Here is a 27,937-nt window from a genome sequence, read left to right as displayed (position 1 = left end):
TTTTATACAAGGTTTAATTTTTAATAGATGTTGTGTGAGCATTATACAAAGTATGCAGCCAGAGCTGCCATTTTGTCCTTGGGTCTCTTTGGGTTGGGTCTCCCTCCAGGTCTCCTGCCCTTTCCTCTTCCTCGACCCTGCCTTTTCCCCTGTCCTCCACGGTGCATAGGGTGCCTCGTGGCTGCGTGCTTAAGCTCCACCAGGTCCTGGAACACAGGGTCACAGAAGACACAGCCTGAATGCTGTGTCTCGTCACCAGGGAGGGGAGACTTAGCTTTATTAAAATCCACATCCACAAGGGCCGCATCACACGACTCGCAGGTCTCTGGTGACACTCGCACCTTGTGGGCATTCTCAAAGAAATGCACAATCACATTGCATTTGTTGCAGGCCATCTTCCACTTGGGACCTGACGTTGGGTCTAGCACCAGAACCCCGTTCTCGCATTCCACACACTGCCCGATTCCAAGCATGCTAAGTGAGTGCTGGCATGTTGGGTGAGTACACTCATTGCAGCCCATCCCTAGGGAAGAGAGTAAAACCACATCATCAGAAACTTTGTGTTCTATTTTTGCATTTTGCAGGAAATGTGATGTAGGATTTAAACAGAGCTAAATGTACTCTATATACCCTGACAGCCCTACGCACAATACAGTGGGTTAAGAATGGAGTCTCAGGCTTAACTCAGTCTTCTCAGCCCAGAAGTCTAGCTGTGGAAACAAGGAGAATTCACTAGTTCTGGAGTAAGACACTCTTCCCCCCGCAGCTTAATAAAAAAATAATCGCCCAATGATATAAAATTGGGTCCAAGACTTAAATAGGTAAGACCCCATTCCGATCAACCCATTACTATTCTGATGTTTGCTGTGGAACTCCTCCATGGAAGTCAAGAGTGGAGCTTACAGTATCAGTGAATCATAGCTAAGGTGGAGCTGAAGTAGGACATGCAAAGCTCTTGCTTTGCACTGCCGCCGTGATTGCTCTGAAGAGTTCTCGGTATCACTGTACAATGAAGAGTAATAGTGTATTTTCATTCTAAATTTCTCCATGTCCCACTGAAAACAGATTTATGATGTCCACTTGTTGTCTCATATGGAGACTGTAAGCGGTTTGGAGCAGGGAACCACCTTTTATTGTGTGTGTGTTGTATTACCGTAGCACAATGGAGCCCTGATCCACAGCTGAGGCCTCTAAGTGCTACCTTAATACGAACAAGAATTGTGATAATAAAAAACTGGTGTTTTAGCTAGAAGTCAGTCTCATCTCAGTACCCAGGCTAAACACACCTCTCACCCCTTCTTGTCTCTCCTGGAGTGCACTCCTCTTTCAGGTATCAGGCTTTGAGCCACCACTTTGCCTGTGGTAAAAAAAAAAAAAATCACACGATTCCCGCCCTCTCAGACCTGTCCCTGGGCTGCAGTCTCTTGTGTACCAACCATGATTACCTCTGCAAGACTGACTCAGATTCAGTACCTGCAGATCCCTTTCCTCCAGGAGCTATAAATAATGGCATCTAGTGCCCAGAGGGTCCTCTCAAAGAAAAGCATGGTTTATTTAGAACCAAAGCATTTCAAAGAAAAAGATCTTAAGATGCCGACCAAATCTAAACACGCCTGTCTTTCCCTTAAATTCACCATTCCCTTGAAGCCAGGGAAGGCCCCAGTTGTTTCAAACAATCCTCCAGAACTGTCAGTCTGTGTTCTCCAGGGACAGCTCATTGACAACTCCCTTCCTCTCCAGAGGATCTTTTATCTACAGCCATTTTGTTTCCTTCTTGCCTGCTTTTACAATAGTCTCCTATTAAGCTAGACCAATACATTCCTATGGGACGGCCCAGTAACCCAATATAACTACACAGTGATTATCTCACTGATCAGGTCACACACAGAATTCATAAAATTATTACACAGCAGCTCCACATCTGCCACAATGAGATCAATGAAACTTAGCCTATTAGTTTGAAAGTTACCCTAATCGGAATGCTCAATAAGATGCACTGCACATATTGAGTGTTATGAAGGATACCCTGCATGTGCAGAGAGGCTGCTTTCTAATTTATTTTGATTTATAAAAGCAGCTGTAGTTGTCCATCCAATTCTCAGAGTGCCCACTTTATAAACTGAAAAATAATACATTCCTGCAAACGACAGTAAAGGAGTTTTCATATTAAAAAACATCCCACTCCACATTACGGGTGTTAGAAAAATGCTCTGTTTTTAATATAACTGGACAAATATGAGACTGCTAAATATGATATTTTTCAAATAAATTATTCATTTTGGGGAACTTTGACAAATATTTTGCCAACGCAGACGAACTTGGTGAAATTTTTCAAAGTAAAATGGTCAAAAATAACTTTTTTTTAACATTAGAGTTGAGCTAATAATGAACAAATTTTAAAAAGCTAGTGAATAAAAAGAATTTTAAAATTAGTTAATCCCCGATTTTCCCTGCCTTTAACTCAGCTTTACCAGCTCTAGCAAGTACCTTCTCTCAGCCTAAAGGAAATTCAGAGCAAGTTTCAAGATTAGTTCAGATGTTAAAATCAATCCCTGTCTACAGGGATTTATCAAAGAAATCCTGTTAGATTCTTAAATTCAGGAACAGCCAGAAACGTGACTGAAAAAAATAGCACCTTCCCACTCAACAGATCTGTTCCTGTGTATCTTTAAGTCATAGCCATTTACCTCACTGATGAACAATTTTGAAAAATTCCTTTTAGCACAGAAGAGCCAATAAAGTTGTGGAAGAACAAACTGGTTTCTACTATTCCTCATTAACTGAGCTAAGATCCAATTGCAGAACCTTTGTTAGTGGTGATGAAGGGGCAGAGAGAAGGCCCCAGCTTGTTTTTAGGAACTTGGTTAGAAAAAGCACTTTTTCAGTTCTAAACTCTGCATATTTGATATGGAGCCTTTGGGAGGCAACAGTTTAGACACTTACGATTTGGTTTTGAAGTTATTTAGCTGAACAGAATTTTAACGTTCGTACCACTGACTGGGAATCTATTAAAAATGCCCCACAAAAGACCAAACAAATAATTGATTTTAAAATTGTTACAATGTGGTTGATCATTCCATATCTCAATGGAAGCTCTACCTTTTTTCATGTCCCTGAAGGGTGGATGGTTGTAACAGTATGGACATAGTGGGTAGCTCTTTCCTCTGGATCCGGAAGACCACAGCACCAGCTCAAAGTCATCCAGGGGGCAACGCAGCTCTTTGTAGAGTTTGATGGTGCCATTCTGGGGAAGGCTGTATGTTTCATCACAATGAGAACAGTGCAGACGGCTTGGCTTGGCCTGGAAATAGAATAAGAATCTCCAATTAAGCTACAAGAAAAGGAGTACTAGTGGCACCTTAGAGACTAACCAATTTATTTGAGCATTAGCTTTGGTGAGCTACAGCTCCGGGGGCCGCTACTGGCCTCACACCGTCCACAGGCTGTGCCTTGATCATAAGGACTTGGGCCCCTGAGAGCGGCACCGGGGAGGGAGTCTTCTGTACGCCACATTTCCCGCACCCCATGAAGTGAGCTGTAGCTCACGAAAGCTTATGCTCAAATAAATTGGTTAGTCTCTAAGGTACCACTAGTCCTCCTTTTCCTTTTGCGAATACAGACGAACGAGGCTGCTACTCTGAAACCTGCAAATAAGCTACAGCTCTGATCCACTTTGTAAGGTCAAAACCTCCAGTAACGCAACTGTTATTGCCACCTAGCCTGCTCCATGGGGAGAACCCCCTTTGGGCCTTTTGAGAAGCTCTTTTACGTTTTACAGGGAGGCATCTGAGACAAGATACAGATGAACCCAAATGTATTAAGGCAAAAGATATTTTTAACCATTTATCTTCAGCAAGTAACTTTTGAAGTACAAACACAATCTCTAGGTTACCTTACCTGGATGTACTTCATAAAACGATGGCATTTGCCACAGCGAGAAAGAGGTTTGCCTGTGGCAGCTAACGGTGAAAAAGACACTTCCATCAATTCATCCATACCTGCAGAAAAGAAATTGCATAGGTGTTGGAACCCTACTGCTACCTTTTCCATGGTGAAAGTCACCCATCTCTCTGCACAAAAAGTCTGAGAAAGGAGTCTGCTGGGCCAGAAGCAGACAAAATATTTAGTGACAAACATGCTATATCTGTGCACTCTGTTTGCAAAACAAATATATGTACTAAAAAAGTTTTCTAAAAGAGCTGTAATAAGTAGGCATAAGACACAATATATTTCAGCCAGTTTTACTGTTCTGCTTCTTAATACCCACCACCATGCATCCAGGTTACAGATTTCAAGTGCGACTTTGTGTGTGTTGTTGTGATGGGGTGCATTCAGTCTTAGCAGCTCCCAGCTGGGGGCCCCGCTGTCCTACTATACCCCACCCCAAGAAGCAAGTTTGTCTACAGAGACTTCTCCAAAGAGGCTATTTTGGAAACCACAGAGACCTTGGAGGCTTGAAGGCTAGTAACAGCCAATCAGGACCCTGCTGGCCCAGATAAAAAGGAGCTGTCTGACCTTAACAGTTCAGTTCCTGGCTAGGAGTAGGGCCAGAGGGGCAAGGCAGGTTACTCCTCTCCAGCCAAAGGAATGTAAGGAATAGCCACAGTTCATTTTCTGGATGTATTTTGCAAAGCTGCGTTTGCAGGGAGAAAGGGGACTTAGAACCTTAATCCTGAGATAAAAGGTGAAGCTAAAGGGCCCCGGAAAGAAGCAGCAACTAACAGAATTGACAAGTACATGGCTGTTGTTTATAGGGTCCTTGGATTGGAACCCAGAGCAGTGGGTGGTCCTGGAGTCCCAACCAGCCACAGGTAAAGTGGCATATATCCCAAGAAAGGTCTGGAGCTTATTTGGGAGCCTGAATAAAGGGCTGAATTTAAAGGGCCCACAGATGGGGCTGAAGACCTTAGGCAAGGGCAGACAGACTGTTTGTTTATTGGACTCTTTAATACCCTGGAAGGGGTTCATTTGGACTTGGTGACACTGCACCCTGACACTCAGAGGCACTCCAGAATGACTGCCCTGTCAACTGCTGTTCATTCAAGTTCTCAGTGTACCTAGCCCCTTGAAAGGTCTCGTGAAGAATTATGGATTCTCTCAACTCCTTACCAACAATTAGCCAGAGTTGGAGAACTTCAGGTGTGAAGGAGCCTTACCTGCAATAGAATCAACAAAGTAGTGAAACTTCCTTTTGAAGATATCAAGGGTGTGCTCCAGAACCTGCTGATAGTTTGCTTTCCCTTGAGCTATCAAGTTGAGTTGCTTCTCTACTGCACTGCGGATTGTAGGAAGCACCAGCTCGGCATCTAACAAAGTCAGAAAGACAATGGGGAAGCGGCTATTAAACAAGAAAGGAGACTGGCAGACAACACGGTGGGAGGGGGGGCAGTGAAACTGACCATCCACAAAGAGCTTTCAAATGAGCAAAGAAAGCAAACTGAAAAAAAGACAAATTTTTAGTGATAATGCTAGGGGTTTGCAGTAGCTTTTTAAGGTCTGCTACCTGATTTCTTCTCTATAAACCCTCCTGTCCCTAGAGATGCAGTCACTGTGCTTTTCCTCTTCCCCAGGAGGGTGAAAAAGAGGCTGTCTCCAGACATCACTGCAGCTCAACATGTGATGGGGGGACAAATTGCGCACAGCCTAAATCCTATATTTCTGCAACAAGAATGAGCTCTGCAGTGCGGGGTAGTGAATGATCCTTAAAATCCTGCGGTGTCCAGAGTTGGCCAGGAACATAGTTAAATGAGAAGAAAATGACAGAAAATAAAACAGCAGCAACTGACCTATTTTGTAGTAACCATGAACCAGAACAATGCCAAGGTTTGTAGGTTTTAATCTGCGACCACTCTCCACTGTGACATAGTTCCGCTGGCAGATATTGTTAATGTGAACTGGGATACTTGCATCAGTTCCTGTCACACACAAACACAAATTACAACTTTACATTCAATATTCTATTCTCTCTTCCCCCTTCCTGGTTTGTAAGTCAGACACGAACTCTCTTCTCATGCCTTAGGCAAAGGCTAACATCCAGTTCTCCCCACTTTTCCACATCATTGTCCATTTCTCAGCTGCTTCTTCCCTTTTTGCTTAAAAATTCATATGTTCTTTTCAAATCTGCAGGAATGACTTTTCAGTTACATGAAATCTGCAACACGTACTTTGCTTTTAACTCTTCTGCTGCTTCCAGGGAGACTGCTATTATGGCAACAGCTCTCATTCTATGTTGTCGGCATACACACACACACTGAATGAAACTCCACTAGAATAAGGGGGATAACTAGGCCTTTTCAGCAGTGTGCAGTTCACTGTACTTAGGAAACAGTTTAGATAAAAAAATAAATATTAAAATGCTGAAATGTACATGCTACATTAAGATACCAGAGCCAACATGTACAAAGCATGCTGTAAAGGCAGGAAGTCAGTCCCTGGATGGAGCGAGCACATATAATCTCTGGTTAATTGAGGAGTAACACTGATGGGGTTATGCAAGGAATATTGTTTGGTGCTCTTTGGGCATAAGAGTAGTAGACATGAAATGAGAGGAGGATAGGAGAGAAGGAGGGAGAAACGTGCGGACAAATTCTTGAAGGCCACCTAAAAGATGCCAAGGACTGTGTGATTTGAGACGAAACATAAGCCATCATTGAACATATTTACAGGAACACTAATAGGCCATTTCTGACCGAGAAACTTCAGAAGAGCAATTCCTTGCCCTCTGGGAGGAGTATTACAACATCATGTAAAGGAGACACGTTCCTACCAATGCCATGTTTCTCCATCAGAGTAATGAGTTCTGCTTCAGTCAAGTAATCAGGAGGATTGGTTTGTTTCTCCAGCAGTTTTACTTCACTGACTGGGAAAACATCTCCCTTCTCACAGTTGGGGAGGCTCTCCTCTAACGGGATGCTTTGCCAGGGCATAATCTCAGTGAACCCTGTAAATAAAAATAAATGGAAACTGAACCGTTCCACAACTTCCTAATTCTTTCTAATTCTAACTGGAGCTGTACTACACAAGTCAAGGCTGAGAAGCTGACTTAATGGCAGTTTGCACTGCCACACAGAAGATCCTGGATACCAGACTAAGACGAGGCCGGAATCATTAAGGAAATAACACAATGAACCTCTAGAAGGAGTTGCTTCCACCACCCAACATCAACCCCTCTGTGCTGATTCTGGAATGCTGTTGGCAGGCCCCAAAAGTCAGCCCTCCTTGGCTAGAAGTAGAATGACATGAGATCGAACTTCAAAGGAGCAGGAAGGGTTTTTTAAAATACCAAGTGTGATTAGGCAAAATTAGCACAAAGCCTTAAATTATTTCCTTTTAGTACCAACAATGAGTTTGCCTTAGCAAATATAAATAAAAGACTGAAGAGCATACAATCTGAAACAGATCAAGTCTCCTCCTGCATGCAGGGGCAGCGCTTCTTAGCATGTTGTGGGCACAACTGGAACAGAAATCCTAAAATGGGTCACACTGGGAAATCCAAGTGTGGGGATGAGAGCAAGAGTTGGTGGTGGTTTTTTTAATATTGCAAAAAAATGCTTTAAATTCCCCCGCTCTCAAAGCCCTTGCTTTTATTTTAATTTCTCTTCAAATTTTTATTTGGGGGTAGAGGGAGAAGAAAGTCATAACTAACCAAACAGTTTTTCCCATGTTTTCCTTACCTGGTGAAATAACCATCTTTCCTACACAGGTAAAATGTTCAGGGCCAATAATAAAAGAAATGGTGGTTTGGAGATATTTGCAATCAGCGCAGAGAGTGGCAATGAAATGTCTAGTGATATATTCATACAATCGCCATCCATCACCACCTGAAGACATACAACACCTTGTTACTCACATAAAACCAACTTATGTTGAACTATAGAATACTTGTTTAAAAAAAGTTTGCTATAAAAACTTTACAGGAAAAACTGGCACTTAAAGTAAAACAATCTAAAAGTTCACCTATTTTCTCTTTTAAATCCACTCTGTCGAGCTTTGGTATTACAGCGTACATTGACTGCCTACTGACCTTAAACGTACTGTAATATACAGGCACAAGAATGGTATTTCATCTTTAGCTCTGAACTTGCTTGCCATTATGAGTTTAAGTCAATTTTCAACATTAATATAATGTATTTTTCTGTAAATTAATCTACTGTTCCTCATACTTCTATTTCAGCTTTTCAGGAGTTCCGGTGCAGTCATTAACTTTACTTTTTTCTTTTGTTTATATACCAGAAAAGGGTCAGTGACTCCGTTTTTTCTGAAAATACCAGTTGGGGTTTCCAAACCAGCTCCAAGACCTCAGGTACCCAACCTTCTTGCAAACGGCTCTGTTTTTTTACAGTAAGAGTTGTGTGTACCTAGTTCTGCTTCTGTTGCAGCTCTCATTGGAGTAATTGGAGGATGGTCTCCTGCATCATGGCCTTTCCTTGGACGATTAACACCTTCTGACAGCAATGCCTTTACCTATACAAAATGAAAAGGAGAAAGCAGAAACAAGTTGATAACACATCTAGTCTCTACAGACTAATGTGCTTTTCAGATCAAATCCACAAACCACAGAAAATACAGTTACAAATTTGTATACTGACTACTGAGGTCTACAGACCATTAAGAGATGCTTGTGCTATTTGAGAGCATGGATTTCTTGATACCGTTTTCCCTAGAACACTGGCCAAGAAAGAACTTGTAAAGCATTTCAAATTTTGCTTCATATACTTACTGTTTCTGCCCAGTAAGGGTTATTAGCCTGCTGTCTCAAAGGTTCTTTCAAGTCAAAGTTTTCTGGATAGTGGGTTGTTTCTGTTCGAGGGTAGCTAATATAACCCTGAGTATAAAGTCGTTCTGCTATTTGCATAGTATGTTGTGGACCCATTCCTGGAAGAAAAAAAAATAATCATAGAGCTATGCAGAAGATTAATCTCTGCCATAACAAACATTTCCCCATGACAGGTTTTAAATGCACTACTATGGTGCGTGTATTTTCTACAAAAGCATTTCATGACCAGAATCTGCTACTTTACCCTACACTTCACTGCTGATAAATTCTCTAAAATTATAACACAATGATCTTATATTACATTGTAGCTAGTAATCACTTGCCTGCATTGCTAACAATGTGTTCGAAATGTGCTTCCTTTATTTCATGAGACAAGTCAGAACCCAACACGTTTTCTCTTGAGAACAGTTTTAAAACAAACTTTTATATCTCCACATTATCTACATACCCAAAGCAGCGCTGGCAACTCGTAACATTTCTACTGTGTTCAGCGCCAGTGGTCTCTGCTTTGCTTTCTCCTTCTTACTCACAGATTCTACCTTAAAAAACAGAACAGCATTTCCCCAGTAAGTTCTGATCATGTTTAATTCGTGATACTAGCATGAGTTTCATAATTCGTCTAAGAGCACTACACAGGCTTGTATTATCTATTTTGTTTTATGCTCTGTGTCCCCCAAGTCCCAAAATATTTCTTATTTCAAGGAACTTTGATTGGGGAAAGTTTTAGTAAAGGTTGAAAACCTGGCCCTAAGGTGTCTTTGTGCTAGAGGCCAGTTTAGCCCCAAGGTTAGGGGATGGAGAGAGGTATCTTACTGACATCTTTACCTCCCACTCCCTCAGCTGCATGTCCCTTCAATCAGCTGATGATTCAGTCCTTAATCCAAGTATAGTATCAGTTCTAACTATAATCCACATTTTTAAAGGCTTCATCCACATTCTTGGAACCTTGCTGGGTTTAAGCACATAAATCCAAATATACCTAGTACTATAACTAGTACTGTATAGAATGGAATTGGCAGTTAATTGGCTATACAGACCGTACCATACTATGTATGTATGACTTCTGGTTTTAGGTTTTACCAATAAAAACCCACTATACCAAAAAACCCAACCAAAAAAAAAAACAAAAAACCCCAACCAAAAACCTCCAGGTATTTTTCCAAAAAATACCAGAAATTATTACTTGTATCTAAGGGCTTGTCTACGCAGTAATGTGAACTACTGGGGTGTGATTTCTTAAATGCATTGATTGGTTCGTGTAGGCTCTGCTGGTGCACATGAAAGGTTCCCGGGTGCTTTAACATAGTGCCGTTTGAAACAGTACTCTGTTAAAGCATACTAGGAAAGATTTACAAAGACTACTCTTTACAGTATATACAAACAGAAAGCCAGGAAAACCCCTAATTTTTGGACAACTATGTAAAATTTAAAAATTGCTAAAAACAAACCCCCCAAAACAGAAGCCCTAACCTTACACACAACCAAGCGTTTCACTACAGGAATATTGTCATAAGTAATTCAATTCTGATTTACAAAGTAGCTCTTGGGAAATAAGAAATCTATTCAGCAAGGACAAAGCAGTATTTCTCAGTAGGTTTAGTAATACAGACTTCTTCTCTAAGGGAAGCCGCCTTCCACCACGAGTGATGCCAACTCCCAAAGTCAACATTATTATTTGTATTATCGAACGCCTAGGTGTCCCATCCATGGATGAGGACCCCACTGTGCTAGGTGCCATTGGACAGGGGCTTCCACTAAGAAGACTACATGCCTGTAACATTAAAATGACGTGACCCACAATCATAACTCTTCTACCTTTCATTCTGCATGCACACTAAATGGAGCTAAAACAAGACAAAAATGACATTTTATTGAATACCTTTTCTATTTCAGAATTAAAAGTACTATATAGCTATCTATATATATAAAACTTATTACTTAAGCCATATGATATATGGCTTTACTTGTACTTACTACTGTTCTTACCTTTGCTTCTCTTGCCATCTTGGTTATGTTTAGGAACATTTGAGCAATCTCCCGATCGAATACCCTGACTCTATCCCACTCCAAAGTGAGAGAACTTTCTTTTTCATGGTTTACCTACAGGGAAAAAAAAAAAAATAAAAATCTAAATGTTTTGTATTTAAGTACAGCTGACACACTCAAGCATTAACAACTTCCAGGCACAGTCTAAAGCCTCCTTTTGCATGGACTTCTGAGAAAAATGTGGATTCTTAGGGCCAGGGTTGTAGATGGCCTAGCTGGAGTTTCAGGGTCTGATTAATAAGTTTTATCGTTCTTGCAGAGTAGTCAAATAACTGAAATATTGAACAAAAGATTTAAAGTTCCTTAGTGATTGTGGGTGTTTTAAAAATTACATGGGATAGGCAGCAGATAAATCAAAATAGTTTGTAAATATAAATAACTATTCCATTTGTAATTATCTTAGACAAAGATGACTAATACAATTCAGGTTTAAAATCCTGATAATAAAAATAAGTATCAACCTGCACCATCCTGGTAAGGATGCTAATAAACTTAGGCTCTCGGAGAACAGAAATCAACATTTGATGTTGACATTCAGGAGAAGCATATCATGCAGGACTGGAAACAAGGAAACAAGAACTGACACATTAGCTTTCATCTTTTCATTTAAGATATAGCAGTCTATTATTAGCTTTTTATAATCCTGCTACTACTTTTTAAAGAAGTCAATGTACACACAAACACAACTTTTTGGTTAGTTCTCAGAGCTTCACACAAGCAAGGCTAGCGAAACTGGTGTGCGCTTCCAAAGTATTCAGAGGACTCACCTGGCAATTAGTATACCATGTGTTACACTTGCTTCAAAGCTCCCAGGCTCAGCACTGTGTGTTTAGCAGGCTAATTAAATCATGTATTGACTATAACTAGAAAACCAGTGCAGGGACTTACTTACCTGAAGAAACCCATTTTGAGTAATCATTCTGGCTGAATCTAAGTTTAGACTGCTAGGACTCAAGAAGGCTGATAAACTGTGCATATAATCACTTTAAATTAAAGCTGACATCTTTGAATCTGTTCCATGAAGAGTGATCACATGCATATAAAATGAATAAAAATCCATCAGTTCTTTAGACTGTAAATTATAGGCAATCTGAATTCTAGAGAGCTGTTACAGATATATAAGTTAATACATAGAGACAAAAATAAAAATGAATTTTACTGATAAAACGTGCACTAAATTTCACATATACAAACAAAACAGACAGCTATGAATGGCATAAAAAAGTTACCTTGGCTTGCAGCACCCAATAAGTTTCAGGTTTGAAAGACTGGATTTTATCATGTCTTTCTACACAGAATCCAAGTGTCGGGGTCTGACATGGCCCAAAGGAGATGAGTGAGCTGTCTAAATTGCCGTATTTCCCCTGAAAATATTTAGTCTGAAACCTAAGAGCAAATATTGACAAAATTGTTTAAATTTTTTGCATGTTAATAAATTCTATTCCCTTCAAAGGGGAAATTTTCATAAACTTACATGGATACATATCAATGTAACGACACACAGAGCTTAGAATATTTTTTCAAGAGTGACCAAAATCTTCAATAGTCAATGTAATAAATAAATAAATAAATAAATAATCATTTCTTCCACACAGGATCCTGCTACCTCTTGAAGAGACTGGGAAGGGAGAATGAGATAGAAGTCAGGGTATACAACATTTTTAGAGCCTGGTTCAGGAAGACTTCTTAGCTATAGAACATATATATCAGAACTGCAATGGACAATCAGTGGCTCTCTTTCATAAAAACGGAATTAACAAATTTCACAAAAAAGTTAAAATTAAAAAGAAATTACGGTTACGGTTTCAATTAAAAAAAAATTATATGTATAAACCAGGTAAACAACGATCAGCACAAGAACAATCCTCTGTTACCTTGTAAATGCGCAGCCAATTCTCAGATCCAGCTCCTGGCGGGCATCCACTGACAGAGCCTCATTTCGATTGGGTTCTCCCAGGGAGTTCATAGCATTGCAGATGTCTGTGTCAGTAATGGAACTGAACTTTGCTCTGTAAACTGTCTTTTCAGTGCCACGAGGTTTATTCATAACAGGAAGAACAGCATCAAGAACCTAATGGAAATAGAAGCATGTGTTAACAATCATAGAAAGCAAGAGTCTGTGCATCTCTATAACAAAGATTACACAGAATAATAGCCAATATCTTACCACTTTCTTCCCACCAATGAGATTTCATGCTTTTCCATTAATACGCTGGCAAGAGCAGTATTGCTCATATATACATTAGAAACACGTTAAGGAATAAGCACATCATAAGTACCTATTTACTAGACACTGGCAGCTAGTGAAAGTGAAGAACTATTTCTAGACAAGTGCAAAAAAGAAGTACCCATGGGATTTTGTTTGGCAGAGTTCACAGTATCACCCTGCAAAAGTTTGCTAGCTTCAATCTGAACCAACCTTTTAAGGCCTCAAAGACAATTCAGTCATTATGACAGGGCTAAATAAAGCTGCAGATGAACACAATTTTATTAAATAAAACATAGCAAAATCCACTAATGTAGTGTTAATTGCAGCTGCAGGATAGATACAGAAGTAAGGCTGTACAAAGTGACACATTATATCCTTTTGTGGAAAAATTGTTAATTTTAATTCTATACCTATTGTGTACCAAATCCAACTCTCTCGTGCACTTTAAGGTGGCCTCTACAAGCAAAAATTTCTATCTTCCCAATTAATAGAGCACTGTGGTGGCCAAGTTTTTACAAAGACAATAAAACAACTATTCCAGCTGTGAGGTGTAGAAGGACCTTCACCACAGATAAACAAAAGCTACAAGACTGATTTATGATTTTCAACTAGTGCCCTAGATGTTGAAAATCCATGATTTATTCACCAAGTTATTCCATGCCTTAAAAATCTACTAGTCTAATTTGTGTAGCTTTTAGTACATATCCACAAACTAGTAAAATGCCTGGTAACACAATGTATAGTAAAACCTACGTATGTTATGGTTTTATAATAAAATAGTAATGAAAATCTTACCTCAAAACAGATGTTTTCCCCCTCCTTATCACAATCCAACCATAAAACAATGTAGTCACAGCCTCTTCCTTCCACCTATAAAAGAAATTAAAGCTTTCCAACAATTGAAAAGCAACTTCCTTCTGCTCCTAACTCTTTCAATGTTAATATATTTATCTTCTACACTAGTGAATTCAAATTCCAAACTGGTGATGAAACAGGGACTTTATTTGGGGGAAGGGCCACAATAGAGGGGAAGGAGTATAGTGGCTAAAGCATGGAACTGGGAGCCAAGAAACCTGGGACCATATTCTCCACCTTCCTTCCTCCCTCCCCTTTTTCAAAAAATCCATCTGAAAAAACCCAACTTGTTCTGTGAATCAATATAGTTATAATGAACACACACTGGTGTCTGATTGTACTGTACCTTTAAACTAGAAAAATCTCAGAGCAAAGAACTACTATTTATTTGGGATCTCTCAATGACTCTACACCTCAACAGCTTCATTGCATCTGGATTCTATTCCTGGCTCTGCCACAGATAGCATGTATAACCTTGGGCTAGTCCTTTAACCTTCCTGTTGCCACATCTTTAAAACTGGGATACTACTATCTTATCTCACAAGGAAGTCATAAAGCTTAATTCACCATTTGAAAATGCACTCAATCCTCAGAAGGACAGAAATGCAAATTGTTATTATAGGATTTCCAAAAAGTATTATTTTGTAAAAGGAACCACCCCCCACACTGCACATTCAGCAATACAGCTGCCTTCTGGAGACTGCATCTGTGAGGAGTGATAAATAAAGGACATAACTAGTTTTAATAAACAGCTCACTTTCCAGGGCTTATGTGCGCTACAAATAAAGTGAATTGTGAAATGAATTAATTGTGTGCCTGTTGTGCCTATTGTAAAAAGTGACACATTAAGGGTCAAATTCCAAAGGCAATGGCAAAATTGAATTAAGTGGGGCAAGGATTTAGCACTAACCAAACAGCCATTTATAACAATAAAAGAGAAGGCCTGGTGGATTAACAAAGAGCTGCTTCCTGTAGTGAGGAAAACTGAGCCCTGGTCTACACTATAAGTTAGATTTAGCAGCGTTAGATAGGTTTAGCCCTGCACCGGTCCACACTACGAAGCCATTTTTTCCGCCTTTAAGAGCTCTTAAAACCGGTTTCTGTACTCCTCCCCAACGAGTGGATTAGCGCTGAAATCGACCTCACTGGGTCGAATTTGAGGTAGTGTGGACGCAATTCGATGGTATTGGCCTCCAGGACCTATCCCAGAGTTCTCCATTGTGACCGCTCTGGACAGCACTCTGAACTCAGATGCACTGGCCAGGTACACGGGAAAAGCCCCGCAAACTTTTGAATTTCACTTCCTGTTTGGCCAGCGTGGTGAGCTGATCAGCACAGGTGACCATGCAGTCCCAGAATCGCAAAAGAGCTCCAGCATGGACCGAATGGGAGGTACTGGATCTGATCACTGTATGGGGAGACAAATCCATGCTATCAGAACTCCGTTCCAAAAGACGAAATGCCAAAATATTTGAAAAAAATCTCCAAGGGCATGAAGGACAGAGGCTATAACAGGGACCTGCAGCAGTGCCGCATGAAACTTAAGCAGCTCAGGCAAGCCTACTAAAGAACCAGAGAGGCAAATGGCTGCCCTAGGTCAGAGCCCCAGACATGCCACTTCTATGATGAGCTGCATGCCATTCTAGGGGGTGCCCCTACAACTACCCAAGCCCTGTGCGTGGACTCCGTCAATGGACTCTCAGGCAACAGGGATGCGGATTTCGGGGAAGAGGAAGAGGAAGAGGAAGAGGTTGAAGAACAGCAAGCAAGCGGAGAAACCGTTTTCCCCGACAGCCAGGAACTGTTTCTCACCCTGGATCTAGTACCCTCCCAACCCACTGAAGGCGGGCTCCTGGACCTAGAGGGTGGAGAAGGGACCTCTGGTGAGTGTACCTTTGTAAATATAATACACTGTTTAAAAGCAAGCGTGTTTAATGATTAATTTGCCCTGAAGACTTGGGATGCATTCGCGGCCAGTACAGCTACTGGAAAAGTCTGTTAACGTGTGTGGGGATGGAGCGGAAATCCTCCAGAGACATCTCAATGAAGCTCTCCTGGATGTACTCCCAAAACCTTTGCAAAAGGTTTCTGGGGAGGGCAGCCTTATTCCGTCCTCCATGGTAGGACATTTTACCACGGCAGGCCAGCAGCATGTAGTCTGGAATCACTGCGTAACAAAGCACGGCAATGTATGGTCCCGGTGTTTGCTGGCATTCAAGCAACATCCATTCTTTATCTCTCTGTGTTATGCTCAGGAGAGTGATATCATTCACAGTCACCTGGCTGAAATAAGGGAATTTTATTAAGGGGATATTCAGAGGTGGCCGTTCCTGCTGGGCTGTTTGCCTGTGGCTGAACAGAAATCATCCCCGTTGTTACCCACGTGGTGGGGGAGGGGTGAAGCCATCATCCCAGAGAATTGTGTATGTGTGTGTGTGTGTGTCGGGGGGGGGGGGGGGGGGTTAGTTGGGTTTGTGCTGCATGTTAACCCGAAAAACCGCAGCCCCTCCTTTTTAATGGCCAACCCATTTTAAAGGGCCAATCCAACAGGTGCTTGGTATGTGAAATGAGTGTGCTGCTGTTTGAAACCATTCCCACACGTTAGGAAGGTTAAAGAAGCCAAAAGACTGTGGCTTACCATGTCTGTCTGCAAGCTGAATTCTGTTGCCTGCCGGCCCTGTGTGTGTGATCTCTCACACCAAACCAGCAGGCTCCCGATATAAGAGGCAAAATGCGACCTTGTAAAGAAACCACACGTGCTATGTAATGTTAACAGTTTGGTTCACCATGAAAAAGTCTACCCATTGTTCTCTAAAGAGTCTCTTTTTAAAAGACTAATCTCCCTTTTTTCCCTCCCACAGCTGCAAATGTTTCAACACTCCCCCTATCATCTCCGTCCCAGAGGCTATCAAAGATTAAAAGCCGAAAAAAAAAAAAAAAAAAAAAAAACGCACTCATGATGAAATGTTCTCTGAGCTCATGCAGGCCTCCCACGCTGGAAGAGCCCAGCACAATGCATTGAGGGAGACAACGTCAGAGTCCAGGAAAGCACAAAATGAACGCGAGGACAAGGGGGACGAGTGAGAGGATAGGAGGGATGAGTAAGAGAAGGAGGCGGCAGGATGCAATGTTGAGGCTACTGGACGATCAAACTGATATTCTCCGGCATATGGTTGAGGTGCAGGAAAGGCAGCAGGAGCACAGACCGCCGCTGCAGCCCCTGTGTAACCAACCATCCTCCTCCCCAAGTTCCAAAGCCTCCTCGCCCAGACGCCCAAGAATGCAGTGGGGAGGCCTCCAGCCACTCCACCCCACAGGACTGCCCAAGCAACAGAAAGCGGACATTCAATTAGTTTTGAAGTGCAGCGTGGCCTTGTCCTTCCGTCCTCCCCTCCTCCCCCACCCCACCCGGTGCTTCCCTCCTCCCCCACCCCTCCCAGGCTACCTTGGCAGTTATCCCCCATTTGTGTGACGAATTAATAAAGAATGCGTGAATTTGAAACAACAATGACTTTATTGCCTCTGCAAAGCAGTGATCGAATCGGGGGAAGAGGGGGTGCTTAGCTTACAGGAAAGTATCTCACATATATTGTGGAGTGCACAGCAAGCAGTAATAACAATGGGAATATTGGTTTCACTGAGGTCTAACCAAGTCAGTAAACTGCGCCAGGGTGCGTTTAAACATCCAAATGCACATTCTACCACCATTCTGCACTTGCTCAGCCTATAGTTGAACAGCTCCTGACTACTGTCCAGGGTGCCTGTGTACGGCTTCATGAGCCATGGCATTAAGGGGTAGGCAGGGTCCCCAAGGATAACTATAGGCATTTCAACATCCCCAACGGTTATTTTCTGGTCTGGAAAGTAAGTCCCTTGCTGCAGCCGTTCCCACAGATCAGAGTTCCGAAAGATACGAGCGTCATGTACCTTTCCTGGCCATCCCACGTTGATGTTGGTGAAACGTCCCTTGTGATCCACCAGTGCTTGCAGCACCATTGAAAAGTACCCCTTTCGGTTTATGTACTGGCTCCCTTGGTGGTCCAGTCCCAAGATAGGGATATGCGTTCCGTCTATAGCCCCACCACAGTTAGGGAATCCCATTGCAGCAAAGCCATCCACTATGACCTGCACATTTCCCAGAGCCACTACCCTTGATAGCAGCAGCTTAGTGATCGCGTTGGTTACTTGCATCACAGCAGCCCCCACAGTAGAGTTGCCCACTCCAAATTGATTCCTGACTGACTGGTAGCTGTCTGTCGTTGCAAGCTTCCAGAGGGCTATCACCACTTGCTTGTGAAATGTGAGGGCTGCTCTCATCTTGGTATTCTTGCGCTTCAGGGCAGGGGAAAGCAAGGCACAAAGTTCCATGAAAGTTCCCTTACGCATACAAAAGTTTCGCAGCCATTGGGAATTGTCCCAGACCTGCAACACTATGTGGTCCCACCACTCTGTGCTTGTTTCCCGGGCCCAGAAGCGGCGTTTCATGGCATGAGCCTGCCCCATTGCACCAGGATGGCCAAATTGCCGGGGCCTGTACTTTGAGAGAAGTCTGTGTCCATGTCCTCATCACTCTCCTCACCATGCTGCAGTCGCCTCCTCGCCTGCTTTTGCAGGTTCTGGTTCTGCCTATACTGCATGATAATGCACGTGGTGTTTAGAGCTGTCACAAGTGCTGCGGTGATCTGAGCGGGCTCCATGCTTGCCGTGGTATGGCGTGAGCAGGAGAGCAGAGTGGCAGTGGAAGCGGCCGGTAGATGACGATGCTGACAGCAATATGACGCCCGCACGGAAAAGGGCGTGAAACGATTGTCGCCCGTTGCTTTCACAGAGGGAGGGAGGGAGGGAAGGGTAGGCTGGCAGCAGACGGTGCTGCTGGCTGGGAGAGCTATCCCTCTGCCAATATTCCAGGCAGGACTGAATCTCCATTAGACAAAACTTAAAGAAGAGAATGACCTGAGTCACTCCCATTTATGTGCAGGCGCCCCCTACAGACTTCACTGAGGTCCGCCAGGAGCACCCACGTCTGCCCAGGCGCCCCGACCAACCTGACCAAGGCCGTCCAGAGCACCCAGGAGACGATGAGGACGGCTACCAGTCATACTGCACTGTCTGCTGCCACAAGGCAATGAGCTGCTGCTTTGTAGCAATGCAGTCCCACGTCTGCCAGCACCCACGAGACGTATGGCGATGGTGAGCTGGGCAGGCTCCATGCTTGTCGTGGTATGGCATCTGCATGGGTAACCCATGAAAAAAGGCGCAAAATGATTGTCTGCCGTTGCTTTCATGGAGGGAGGGAGGGAATGGGGGCCTGACGACATATACCCAGAACCACCAGCGACAATGTTTTTTGCCCCATCAGGCATTGGGATCTCAACCCAGAATTCCAATGGGCGGCGGAGACTGCAGGAACTGTGGGATAACTACCCACAGTGCAATGCTCCGGAAGTCAATGCTAGCCTCGGTACTGTGGACGCACTCCGCTGACTTAATGATCTTAATGGTTTTAAGTGGGGGGACACACAACCGACTGTATAAAATCGCTTTCTAAAAATTCGACTTCTATAAATTCGACCTAATTTTGTAGTGTAGACATACCCTGGCTATGGCTACGCTACAGCTTATGTCAGTATAAGTTATGTTGCTTAAGGGCATGAATAAGCCACCCCCCTTAGGGACCTAAGTTACACCAATCTAAGCACCAGTGTGGACAGTGCTGTCAGTGGCAGAGCTTCTTCTGCCAACAAAGCTACTGCTGCTTGCAGTGGCTGGAATAATTAAGTTCACCGGAGAGCTTTCTCCCATTGGCTTAGAACAGGGATCTCAAACTCAAATCACCACGAGGGCCCCATGCGGACTAGTACATTGGCCCGAGTGCCGCGTCACTGACACCTTTTCATACAAAGTTACAAAAGCCCCCACCTCTGCCTCAGGCCCCGCCCCTATTCCACCCCTTCCATGAGGCCCCGCCCCACCTCTTCCCCGCCCCCATTTCAACCCCTTCCCCAAAGTCCCTGCCCCAACTCTGCCCCTATTCCAACCCCTTCCCCAAATCCCCAGCCCCATCTCTTCTCCGCCTCCTCCCCTGAGCATGCCATGTCCCCGCTCCTCCCCCCTGGAAAGTCCTAAGCACCGCCAAACAGCTGTTTGGCGGCGGGAAGCGCTGGGAGGTAGGCGGAGGAGTGGGGACGTGGCGTGCTTGGGCGGGGTAGTGAGGAGCAGAGGGGGAGTCGGTGCCTACGGCAGGCCGCAGGAAATAGCTCCGCGTGTTTGAGGCCCCTGGCTTAGAGCATCTGCACTAGCGATGTATCTGCATATACTGCGATGTATCTGCATCAGCTGTGCTGTTGTAAGCCCTACAGTGTAGCCATAGCCCCAGAGTTGGGAGCACACTCCTCTCTCTCTTCCCAGATGGTATTCTAGCACACTGAAAGGCACGACTCCCAAGATATGGGACGTGGCGAAGATGGTGTGACAGTCAGGGTCTAGACACCCCAAGAGGAAGACAGGGAGTCTGAATCCCAAAGAATAAGCAACTGAATCAACTGGTTGTACACAATGTTATTGTGAATAAAAATATGTCAAGTAAGGTCTTTTATGAAAGCTTGTAATGTTCTAGACTTGATGGTCACCAGGAGATCTATGTATACATTCATAACCTGTATACATAACTTGTGGAGAAAGTTGTAATTGTAACTACAGTGCACTACAGCACCACCTCCTACCAGTGTGGTAAGGCAATCACACAGGGAGGGAACCTCCCAGGGCAGGCTCCAAGCACCTAGCATTGTCCAGCCAGGAAGAGACAACAGTAGACCATTAAAGTTAATGGGAAAACCCTGAAACAACTTGAAACTGAAAAGAAACCCCCAGTCTGAGACACCCCCCGCACATCCCCTGTATAACCATGAATTACCATCGTCTGAGAAAAAGGAAAAAAGACTACAAAGCATTTGAAGTGAAGGCTATCCAGGAACTGAAGGGAAACATCTAAGCGAGGTGCTGTCTATGAAGCAATGGATCCCCTCTAGGACAGAGGGCATGCTGCGAAACTGTTCAGAGGAAACAGGTAACTTGGATTAGGAAAAGGGAATTTAACCAATACTGTACAGAAGTGTAAAGCCAGAGATTGTTTATTTTCTGTGTAACTTATATGCATTTGCTTTTCCTTATTATTTCATTTCTGAATCTATGATTTTTCTATTAAATAATTTTTTTGTTTATTTCTACCACAAGCAGATTGTGCGGAGGATATGTGCCAAAGTGAACTGAGAATTGGGAGCAGGTTTCACACCTTCTGGGTGATAAACCAGCAGGGAAAAGTCCAAGTGTCAGGTAGTGAAGAACTCGAGAAGACATTTGGGGGTTCTCAGGATCAGAAGGGATTGTTGAGGTCACCCTGCACAAAGTAATTAGGCTGGGGGAAGCCAGGGTGGGATTATGCTTGTGGGCTGGCTACTGGTGTCAGAGTGCTGAACCATAACAGCATAGCATTAAGACATCCAAATTTACAACGCAGGGGGTGAAAGAGACCATTATTGGTCTGAGTGATCTCCAAAGTGTTACAGATGGCTACAATTCAAGTAGTAACATATTTCAGACTTTGAGAAACCACCTGCCATTCTGGGGACAGAGTTGAAGAACATGTTACAGTGTTGTAAAGGACATGGTACCCTTCTAAAATCCAAAAGGAGAAGGAAATGGTTGGGGGTAGACAAATTCAGTTCCCACTGTTAAAATGAAGCATTGTAGAACCTCACTAGTTCACACTAATGGCCAGGAGACAAAGATATGGAATTTTGTTAATTAACTGGCAGCGAACAGCAGAAAAACAAGGGTAATGCATCACAAAATGCTGTTTTAATTTTTTATTCTTCGCATTAGTAAATCTTCTGTAGAAGATTTGGAAAAAAAATTTAGTAATACGAGACCTCATATAAGCTCTCTGCTATTAAATCTTTGCTGACACGGAGGACAAACTGTGACTTTAGCGATAACTCTAGGGTGTAAGGATTCGCACATTTCTATTTCAATCAGTTTAATAAATAAGGGGAGAAAACAAAAATAAAGAAAAAAGAGCACCCTGAGTCAAAACATTTACAGTTCAAGCCTCAACCCCCCGAACTTTAAGATAATTAGCGGTGGGAAAAACATCTTTCATTGCCAAAGGATGAAAACTATGCAAATGGCCCTCTAGAAATGAGGATGAGGAGGAACATGAAAGATGGGACTGGTAGTCTCTGGAATAAAAGTGTATGGGAATTAGCAGCAGTGGCCTTGGATTCATAGACTACAGGGCAAGAAGGGACCACTGCGGCCATCTAGTCCAGAGGTTTTCAAACTTTTTTTCTAGCTGAAGAGAATTGTTGATACCTGCGACCCAATGGAGTTGGGGCAGGTGGTTGGGGTGCAGGAGCGGGTCAGGGCTCTGGGCTGTGGATTATGGGTTTGGGGTGCAGGAGGGTGTTCTGGGTTGGGGGGCAGGAGTGTGGGATTGGGGTGCTGGCTTACCTTGGGTGGCTCCTGATCAGCAGCGCAGCAGCGGTGCTAAGGCAGGCTTCCTGACTGTCCTGGCACTGCGGACCTCGCTACGCAGGTCTGGTTCCTAGGCAGAGGTGCACAAGTGGCTCAGCACAGCTCTCGCCCCCAGACACTGCCCCCGCAGCTCCCAGCTAATGGGAGTGCGGAGCCAGTGCTCGGGGCAGGGGTAGCGCACAGAGACCTGTGGCTCCGCTGCCTAGGAGCCAGACCTGTTGCTGGCTGCTTCTGGGGCACAGTGCAGTGTCAGAACAGGTAGGGACTAGCCTGCCTTAGCCGGGCAGCATCACCGAAAGGACTTTTAATGGCCTGGTCGGCAGTGCTGACCAGAGCCGCCATAACCCAGTGCCTTACATTCTGTGACTCATTACTGGGTCGCGATCTGCAGTTTGAAAACCACTGATCTAGTCTGACCTCCTGTATAACACAGGCCATAAAACTTCCCAAAACTATTTCTTACAGTATATATCTTTTATAAAAACTTCCAATCTTGATTTAAAAATTGTCACAATGGAGAATCCATCATGACCTTTGGTAAATTGTTCCTATGATTAATTACCCTCACTGTTAAAAAAATGTACACCTTATTTCCAGTCTGAATTTATCTAGGTTCAACTTCCAGCCAATGGATCATGTTATACCTTTATCTGGTAGACTGAAGAGCCCATTATTAAATATTTGTTCCCCATATAGGTACTTATAGACTCTAATCAAGTCACCCCTTAACGTTCTCATTGATAAACTAAATAGATTGAGCTCCCTGAATCTAGCACTACAAGACATGTTTTCTAATCCCTTAATCAGGCTTGTGGCTCTCCTCTGAACCCTCTACCATTTATCAACATCCTTCTTTAACTGTGGACACCACAACTGGATACAGTATTCCAGCAGCAATTGCACTAGGGCTAAATAAAGCAGCAAGATAACAAGGGAATCTCAAGCAGGAATAGAGAGGTTATGTATGCAAGGATTGCATTTGCCCTTGAGGCCACAGCATCACATGGGAGCTCGTGTTGAGCTGATTATGCACGGCGATCCCCAAATCTTTCAGATTCACTGTTTCCCAGGATAGACTCCTCACATCGTGGATGTAAGGCCTATGTTCTTTGTTCCTAGATGCACACATTTAGTCATGCTTGTACTCAGAGAGAACACTAACCATTTAATTCCACCCCCCACAAAAAACCAGCTTTAAAATACATCTCATAAAGAGTACCTGTAAAAATTTCACCATAGTCAATTTGGGGTTAGCTTCTTTCTTTTCTGTAGGGGCTTTGCTAAAAAGTTCTGCTGGATCCACTTTGTCCCAATTGTTATATTTTCCTGAAATGGGAAAGAGTAGTATCGGGTGTTCTAAATACCTTAAATGAAACATTTATTGTACAAACACATGGCTTCAAAGTGTATCATAGCATGCTGTCTTCAGAAATGGCATTCTTTAGGGAAGTTCAGACCTTCATACTCCTCCACCAGGTACCATAATGACCTCTAACTTTGATTTATATTAAGATCAGTAATATTTTAAAGGGGACATCAACTAATAACACATTTCTAAGGGAAATTTGTTTTGTAACACATTGCTATAACTGAAAGATTAGAGGGAGGAGAAAAAAGGCTATTTTTCTCCATTTCCGCAATTTACTCACTTTGAGCATTTAACAGTCCTTTAGGAGAAACAATGAAATTGTCTATGCATATACAGTCAGTTGGGTCCCATTAGCTTGTTTCATCTTCCATATCTCATAGTCATTGTTGATTGTAATTTCTAGCACTAACATGGTGCTGTACATCTTCAAAGCACTGTGCAAACTATTTAATCCTCATAACACCTGTGAGGTAGTTAAGTATTATCTTCATTTTACAGATGAAAAAAGTTGTCAAATGACAATCCCAATGTCACAGAGTGAGTCAGTGACAGAGAGAACATTAGAAACCAAGGAGTTCCTAGTTTCCAGTCATGTACTTAAGCCACTACACAATGCCTTGAATATTCCATAACACATTAGACAGTGCCCTTTTAATAATATTTTACATTTATAAAGTACCTTCCATTCAAGAATCTCAGTGTGTTTTACAAACTTGAGCAAATTTAGCCTCTCATCTCCTCATTTACAGATTAAAATAATGGAGGCACAGAGAAGGTAAGTGACTTGCCCTAGATCACACACAGTCTGTTGCAGTGTCACGCATGAAACCTAGAGCTTCCGACTCTAGTCCCATGTCTTAACCCGAAAGCTATCCTTCCTTTCACTCTCCTTTCTCTTATCCAATTTTCACTGTAGCACTTACTCTGATTTTACTGTCAGAGTTAACTGTGCAACTATTTAAAAAACAACAACAACACTGGTGCAAAAACTGCTCAAATTCAAACAGACAACAGATAGACACTACCTATGAAATCCAGAGTCATCACATGACCACACACAGATGTCATTTTGAAGTGGACACTCTGCCCTATGAATGATCCAGTGTACTCATGTACAGAGCATGCTCCATTCAGCCCTTTATGGGAGGTCATGTTTCCTGTTACAATAAAAATAATAATTATTAACAGGCACTAAAATACTGAAAGTAATCTTGTTTCTTGCATCATGAAATTCACTCTTCCCTCTGTATCTCAACTCAGATTTCCCTGAAACCCTTTTCCACTCTCTAAACAAGTTTCTCTCCTGCCAACTCCCACCCTTTGGGCCTTTATTAACACCCTTCTATTTAACATACCCCAAACTTCCTTCCTCTCCTCTTTCAAAAATTCCTTCTGAAAGCTCAACTTGTCCTGGGGATCAAGATAAGTATAATGAACACACTCTTCTCTATATATGATCTGTACTGTACCAGCTCATACCTTTAAGGCAGAAAAACCTCAGAGCAAAGGATCCGCTATTTATTTGGCATCTCTCAACAACAGTACGCCTCAATGTACAGTAAAACTACTACATTAAATAACAAAAGCAGACTCCTGTAACAGAGGCTGCTACTTTATTTTTCAATTTTATGGTTGTCTGAGGTTACGAGCAAATGGAATGATGCAGAAAAGCTCTATAACAACCTTTTAAATTCTGAGTGCCATGCTGCTTCCTCATGATCAGCTGTCTGCAGCTGGCAGCCAAGATTAACATTGGGAGGTGACAGCTGCCCAACAGCATCCAAGTTGGCTGTCCAGGGTTTTTTTTAGCTCCCAACTTCCCTGAAGTCTAGTAGTCTTTGTAACGTGCAGCGATTAGTAAACTGCTTCACTTCCAAGCAAAGCCATACGCTTATATGTTCTAATGGATTTAGTCCCTACAATACAAATATACTGTTTGTCAGAAAGAGAAACAAAAAAGGATGAAGAGATTAGCACATTTTCCGTCTTACCTCTTGAGAGGATCTTGGCTATAGACTGAGCCAGAGAAGGCTTCTCTGCAATCATAAACACGGTCTTCATTTTCAGTTGAGGAATTCAAAGGGCTTCAGGCCTTAATCATGGGATTTTAGCCTAGCATAAACTATAGTTTGTTCTCACTGTGTTATCCCTCAATCTAAAAACAAACAAACAAACAAACTAAAACACAACAGTTCTAAATTAAATGAAATCATTTGTGGAAAAAATGCTATACAGAAATGTGCCAACAATACACATTTTCCTGTTCCTAATTATTTTCAAATAGCTATTCCTTTACTCCAGGATTGTCCTTGGGTACTCCTCTGGTTACTTACCAGTGGTATCAGCATTTCTATTAACATGCAGAGGTTTATAGCTTGACTAAGAATTCACTCCAGGACGAAAGCTGCCATAGTTTTCCAACCAGGAACTCCTTTGGGGGCTACAGACGTTTTTAAATGACTGGAGAAAATAGAAGTTTCCATTTTCAGAAGCCTACTTTAAAATTCTGTGATTTTTTTTTTTCACCCATCAAATACAGCTCTCCAGGATGGATGATCCATAGTGGGAACTAGCTTTCTTAAACACTGTTTTTTCAAGTCCAAAACAAACTAAGTAGTTCTCTCATTCCCCATCCTCCTCTCCCATGTTATCTAAACCAGTGGGTCTCAACCAGGGGTCCAGGGCCCCTTCAGGAAGCCTCAAACAGGTTTTGGGGGGTCCAGCAAGCAGGGCCAGTGTTAGGTTCACTGGGGCCCGGTGCAAAAAGCTGAAGCCCCAGTACATGGGGCTGAAGCCCAGGGTCCTGACCCCTGCCACCCAGGATAGAAGCCAAGGCCTGAACAACTTTGCTTAGTGCAGGCCCCCGGTGGCATCGGGCCCCAGGCAATTGCACTGCTTGTTCCTCCCAAATGCAGGCCCTGACTTTTCTATGCAGAAAGCCAGTAGCACAGGTGGGCTGTGGAGTTTGTACAGCATGTTGGGGGGGAGGGGGGGGGGCTCAGAAAGAAAAAAGTTGAGAACCCCTGATCTAAGCCACAGTCCGACCCCCCCGGCTCTCGTCCGAAACTCCTGAGCCACGCCGGGATTTTCACGACGCTAATTCCAGAGGAAACCGATTTCACTTAATCGTAAAGCGACTGGGAGGCTCGCAGTCCCCGGAGGGCAGCGGAGGCGGCTATCGCACCGCCGTGGTGACACCAGCACTCACGGCCGCGGTCACCGGGGCCCCAAGGGCCCGATCCCGCCGCCGGGATGCCGCACAGGGAGCGCTGGGCCCGGCCCGATCTCACCGCAGGAGCGGGGCCCTGCCGCGGCCCGCCCCTAGGGGGCAGCCTCCCGCCCGGGGTACGCTCCCAACCTGCTCGGCCCAGCAGCGCCCGGCAGCTCCCGCGGAGACACCCTGACAAGGCGAAGGGTCCCTGTGCCCCGGTCCCGGCTGCGGCGCTCGACGGGCCGAGTCCCGCCGGGGCGGTACCGGGGTCGCCCCGCCAGCCCCTGACCCAAAAGGCGCCCCCCGTAGCGGCACGCTCACCGGCCCCACAGCCGCCGTACGCCGCCATGGACACCGCATCCACCGCCGGGTCACACGGCGCCGGAAGCCGCGGGGCACTGACACCCCCCGCTCCGAGACGGAGAGAGAGAGAGAGAGAGCGCGCGCCGCCCCGCCTTCACGGAGATGCTCTCCGCCCATTGGCTCCGCCGCCTGCCCTCAGGGAGATGCTCTCCCCCCATTGGTCCCGCCCCCTGGCCTCAGCGGGAGGCTCTCCGCCCATTGGCTCCGCCGCCTGCCCTCAGGGAGATGCTCGCCCCCCATTGGCCCTTCCGCTTGCCCTCAGGGAGATGCTCTCCCCCCATTGGCCCCGCCCCCTGGGCTCAGCGCGGGGCTCTCCGCCCATTGGCTCCGCCGCCTACTCTCAGGGAGATGCTCGCCCCCCATTGGCCCCTCCCCCAGGGACAGCCTCTCCTGCTCCTCTCTTGGAGATGCACCTCCCCCCCTCCACTGAGCGCAACCCCCTCCCCCTGTGCCCGCTTTGCTCCGCTCTGCTCCTGGGGCCCCGCCCATGCTCACAGGCCCTCCCCGCCTGGCCTTGTCAGGGCTGCAGCAGGGCTTGAACCAGCCGCTCCCTCAGGCCCTCATTGGCTGGGAGCC

General features: G+C 44.1%; 1 protein-coding gene across 7 annotated transcripts; it reads right to left on the bottom strand.

The window, feature by feature from the left end:
- On the bottom strand, positions 1-27,538 carry TOP3B (DNA topoisomerase III beta). 7 transcript variants are annotated; one of them, XM_037878595.2, is made up of 20 exons: positions 27,320-27,447; positions 26,121-26,247; positions 25,779-25,942; positions 24,813-24,944; positions 23,638-23,744; positions 13,827-13,901; positions 12,697-12,893; positions 12,052-12,208; positions 10,763-10,876; positions 9,225-9,315; positions 8,720-8,874; positions 8,358-8,463; positions 7,674-7,820; positions 6,767-6,940; positions 5,787-5,915; positions 5,157-5,306; positions 3,898-3,998; positions 3,100-3,301; positions 1,294-1,357; positions 364-523 (listed from the first exon to the last, which is right to left on the bottom strand). In XM_037878595.2, exons 3-20 carry the CDS (start codon positions 25,846-25,848, stop codon positions 508-510), a joined length of 2,187 nt encoding a protein of 728 aa, XP_037734523.1. In that variant the 5' UTR covers positions 25,849-25,942; positions 26,121-26,247; positions 27,320-27,447; the 3' UTR covers positions 364-507. The 7 variants fall into 7 exon arrangements, with proteins under 7 accessions (XP_037734521.1, XP_037734520.1, XP_043385326.1 ...); XM_037878597.2 differs by having other exon boundaries at positions 387-523; positions 1,287-1,357; positions 27,320-27,446; XM_037878593.2 differs by lacking the exon at positions 1,294-1,357 and having other exon boundaries at positions 1-523; positions 27,320-27,445.
- Positions 27,539-27,937: the final 399 nt, after the last annotated feature.

The sequence above is a fragment of the Chelonia mydas genome, chromosome 15 (assembly GCF_015237465.2).
Source record: "Chelonia mydas isolate rCheMyd1 chromosome 15, rCheMyd1.pri.v2, whole genome shotgun sequence".
Taxonomy (NCBI): domain Eukaryota; kingdom Metazoa; phylum Chordata; order Testudines; family Cheloniidae; genus Chelonia; species Chelonia mydas.
This window is presented reverse-complemented; position numbering and strand designations above follow the sequence as displayed.

Excerpts from the sequence above, each read along its gene's own strand:
- TOP3B (XM_037878592.2), bottom strand. The coding sequence starts at position 25,848 with ATGAAGACCGTGTTTATGATTGCAGAGAAGCCTTCTCTGGCTCAGTCT. Across the intron at positions 24,945-25,778 it reads AGCCAAGATCCTCTCAAGAG|GAAACATGACCTCCCATAAA; the intron begins GTAAGACGGAAA and ends TTATTGTAACAG. Across the intron at positions 10,877-12,051 it reads ATTGGGTGCTGCAAGCCAAG|GTAAACCATGAAAAAGAAAG; the intron begins GTAACTTTTTTA and ends TTTTCCCTGTAG.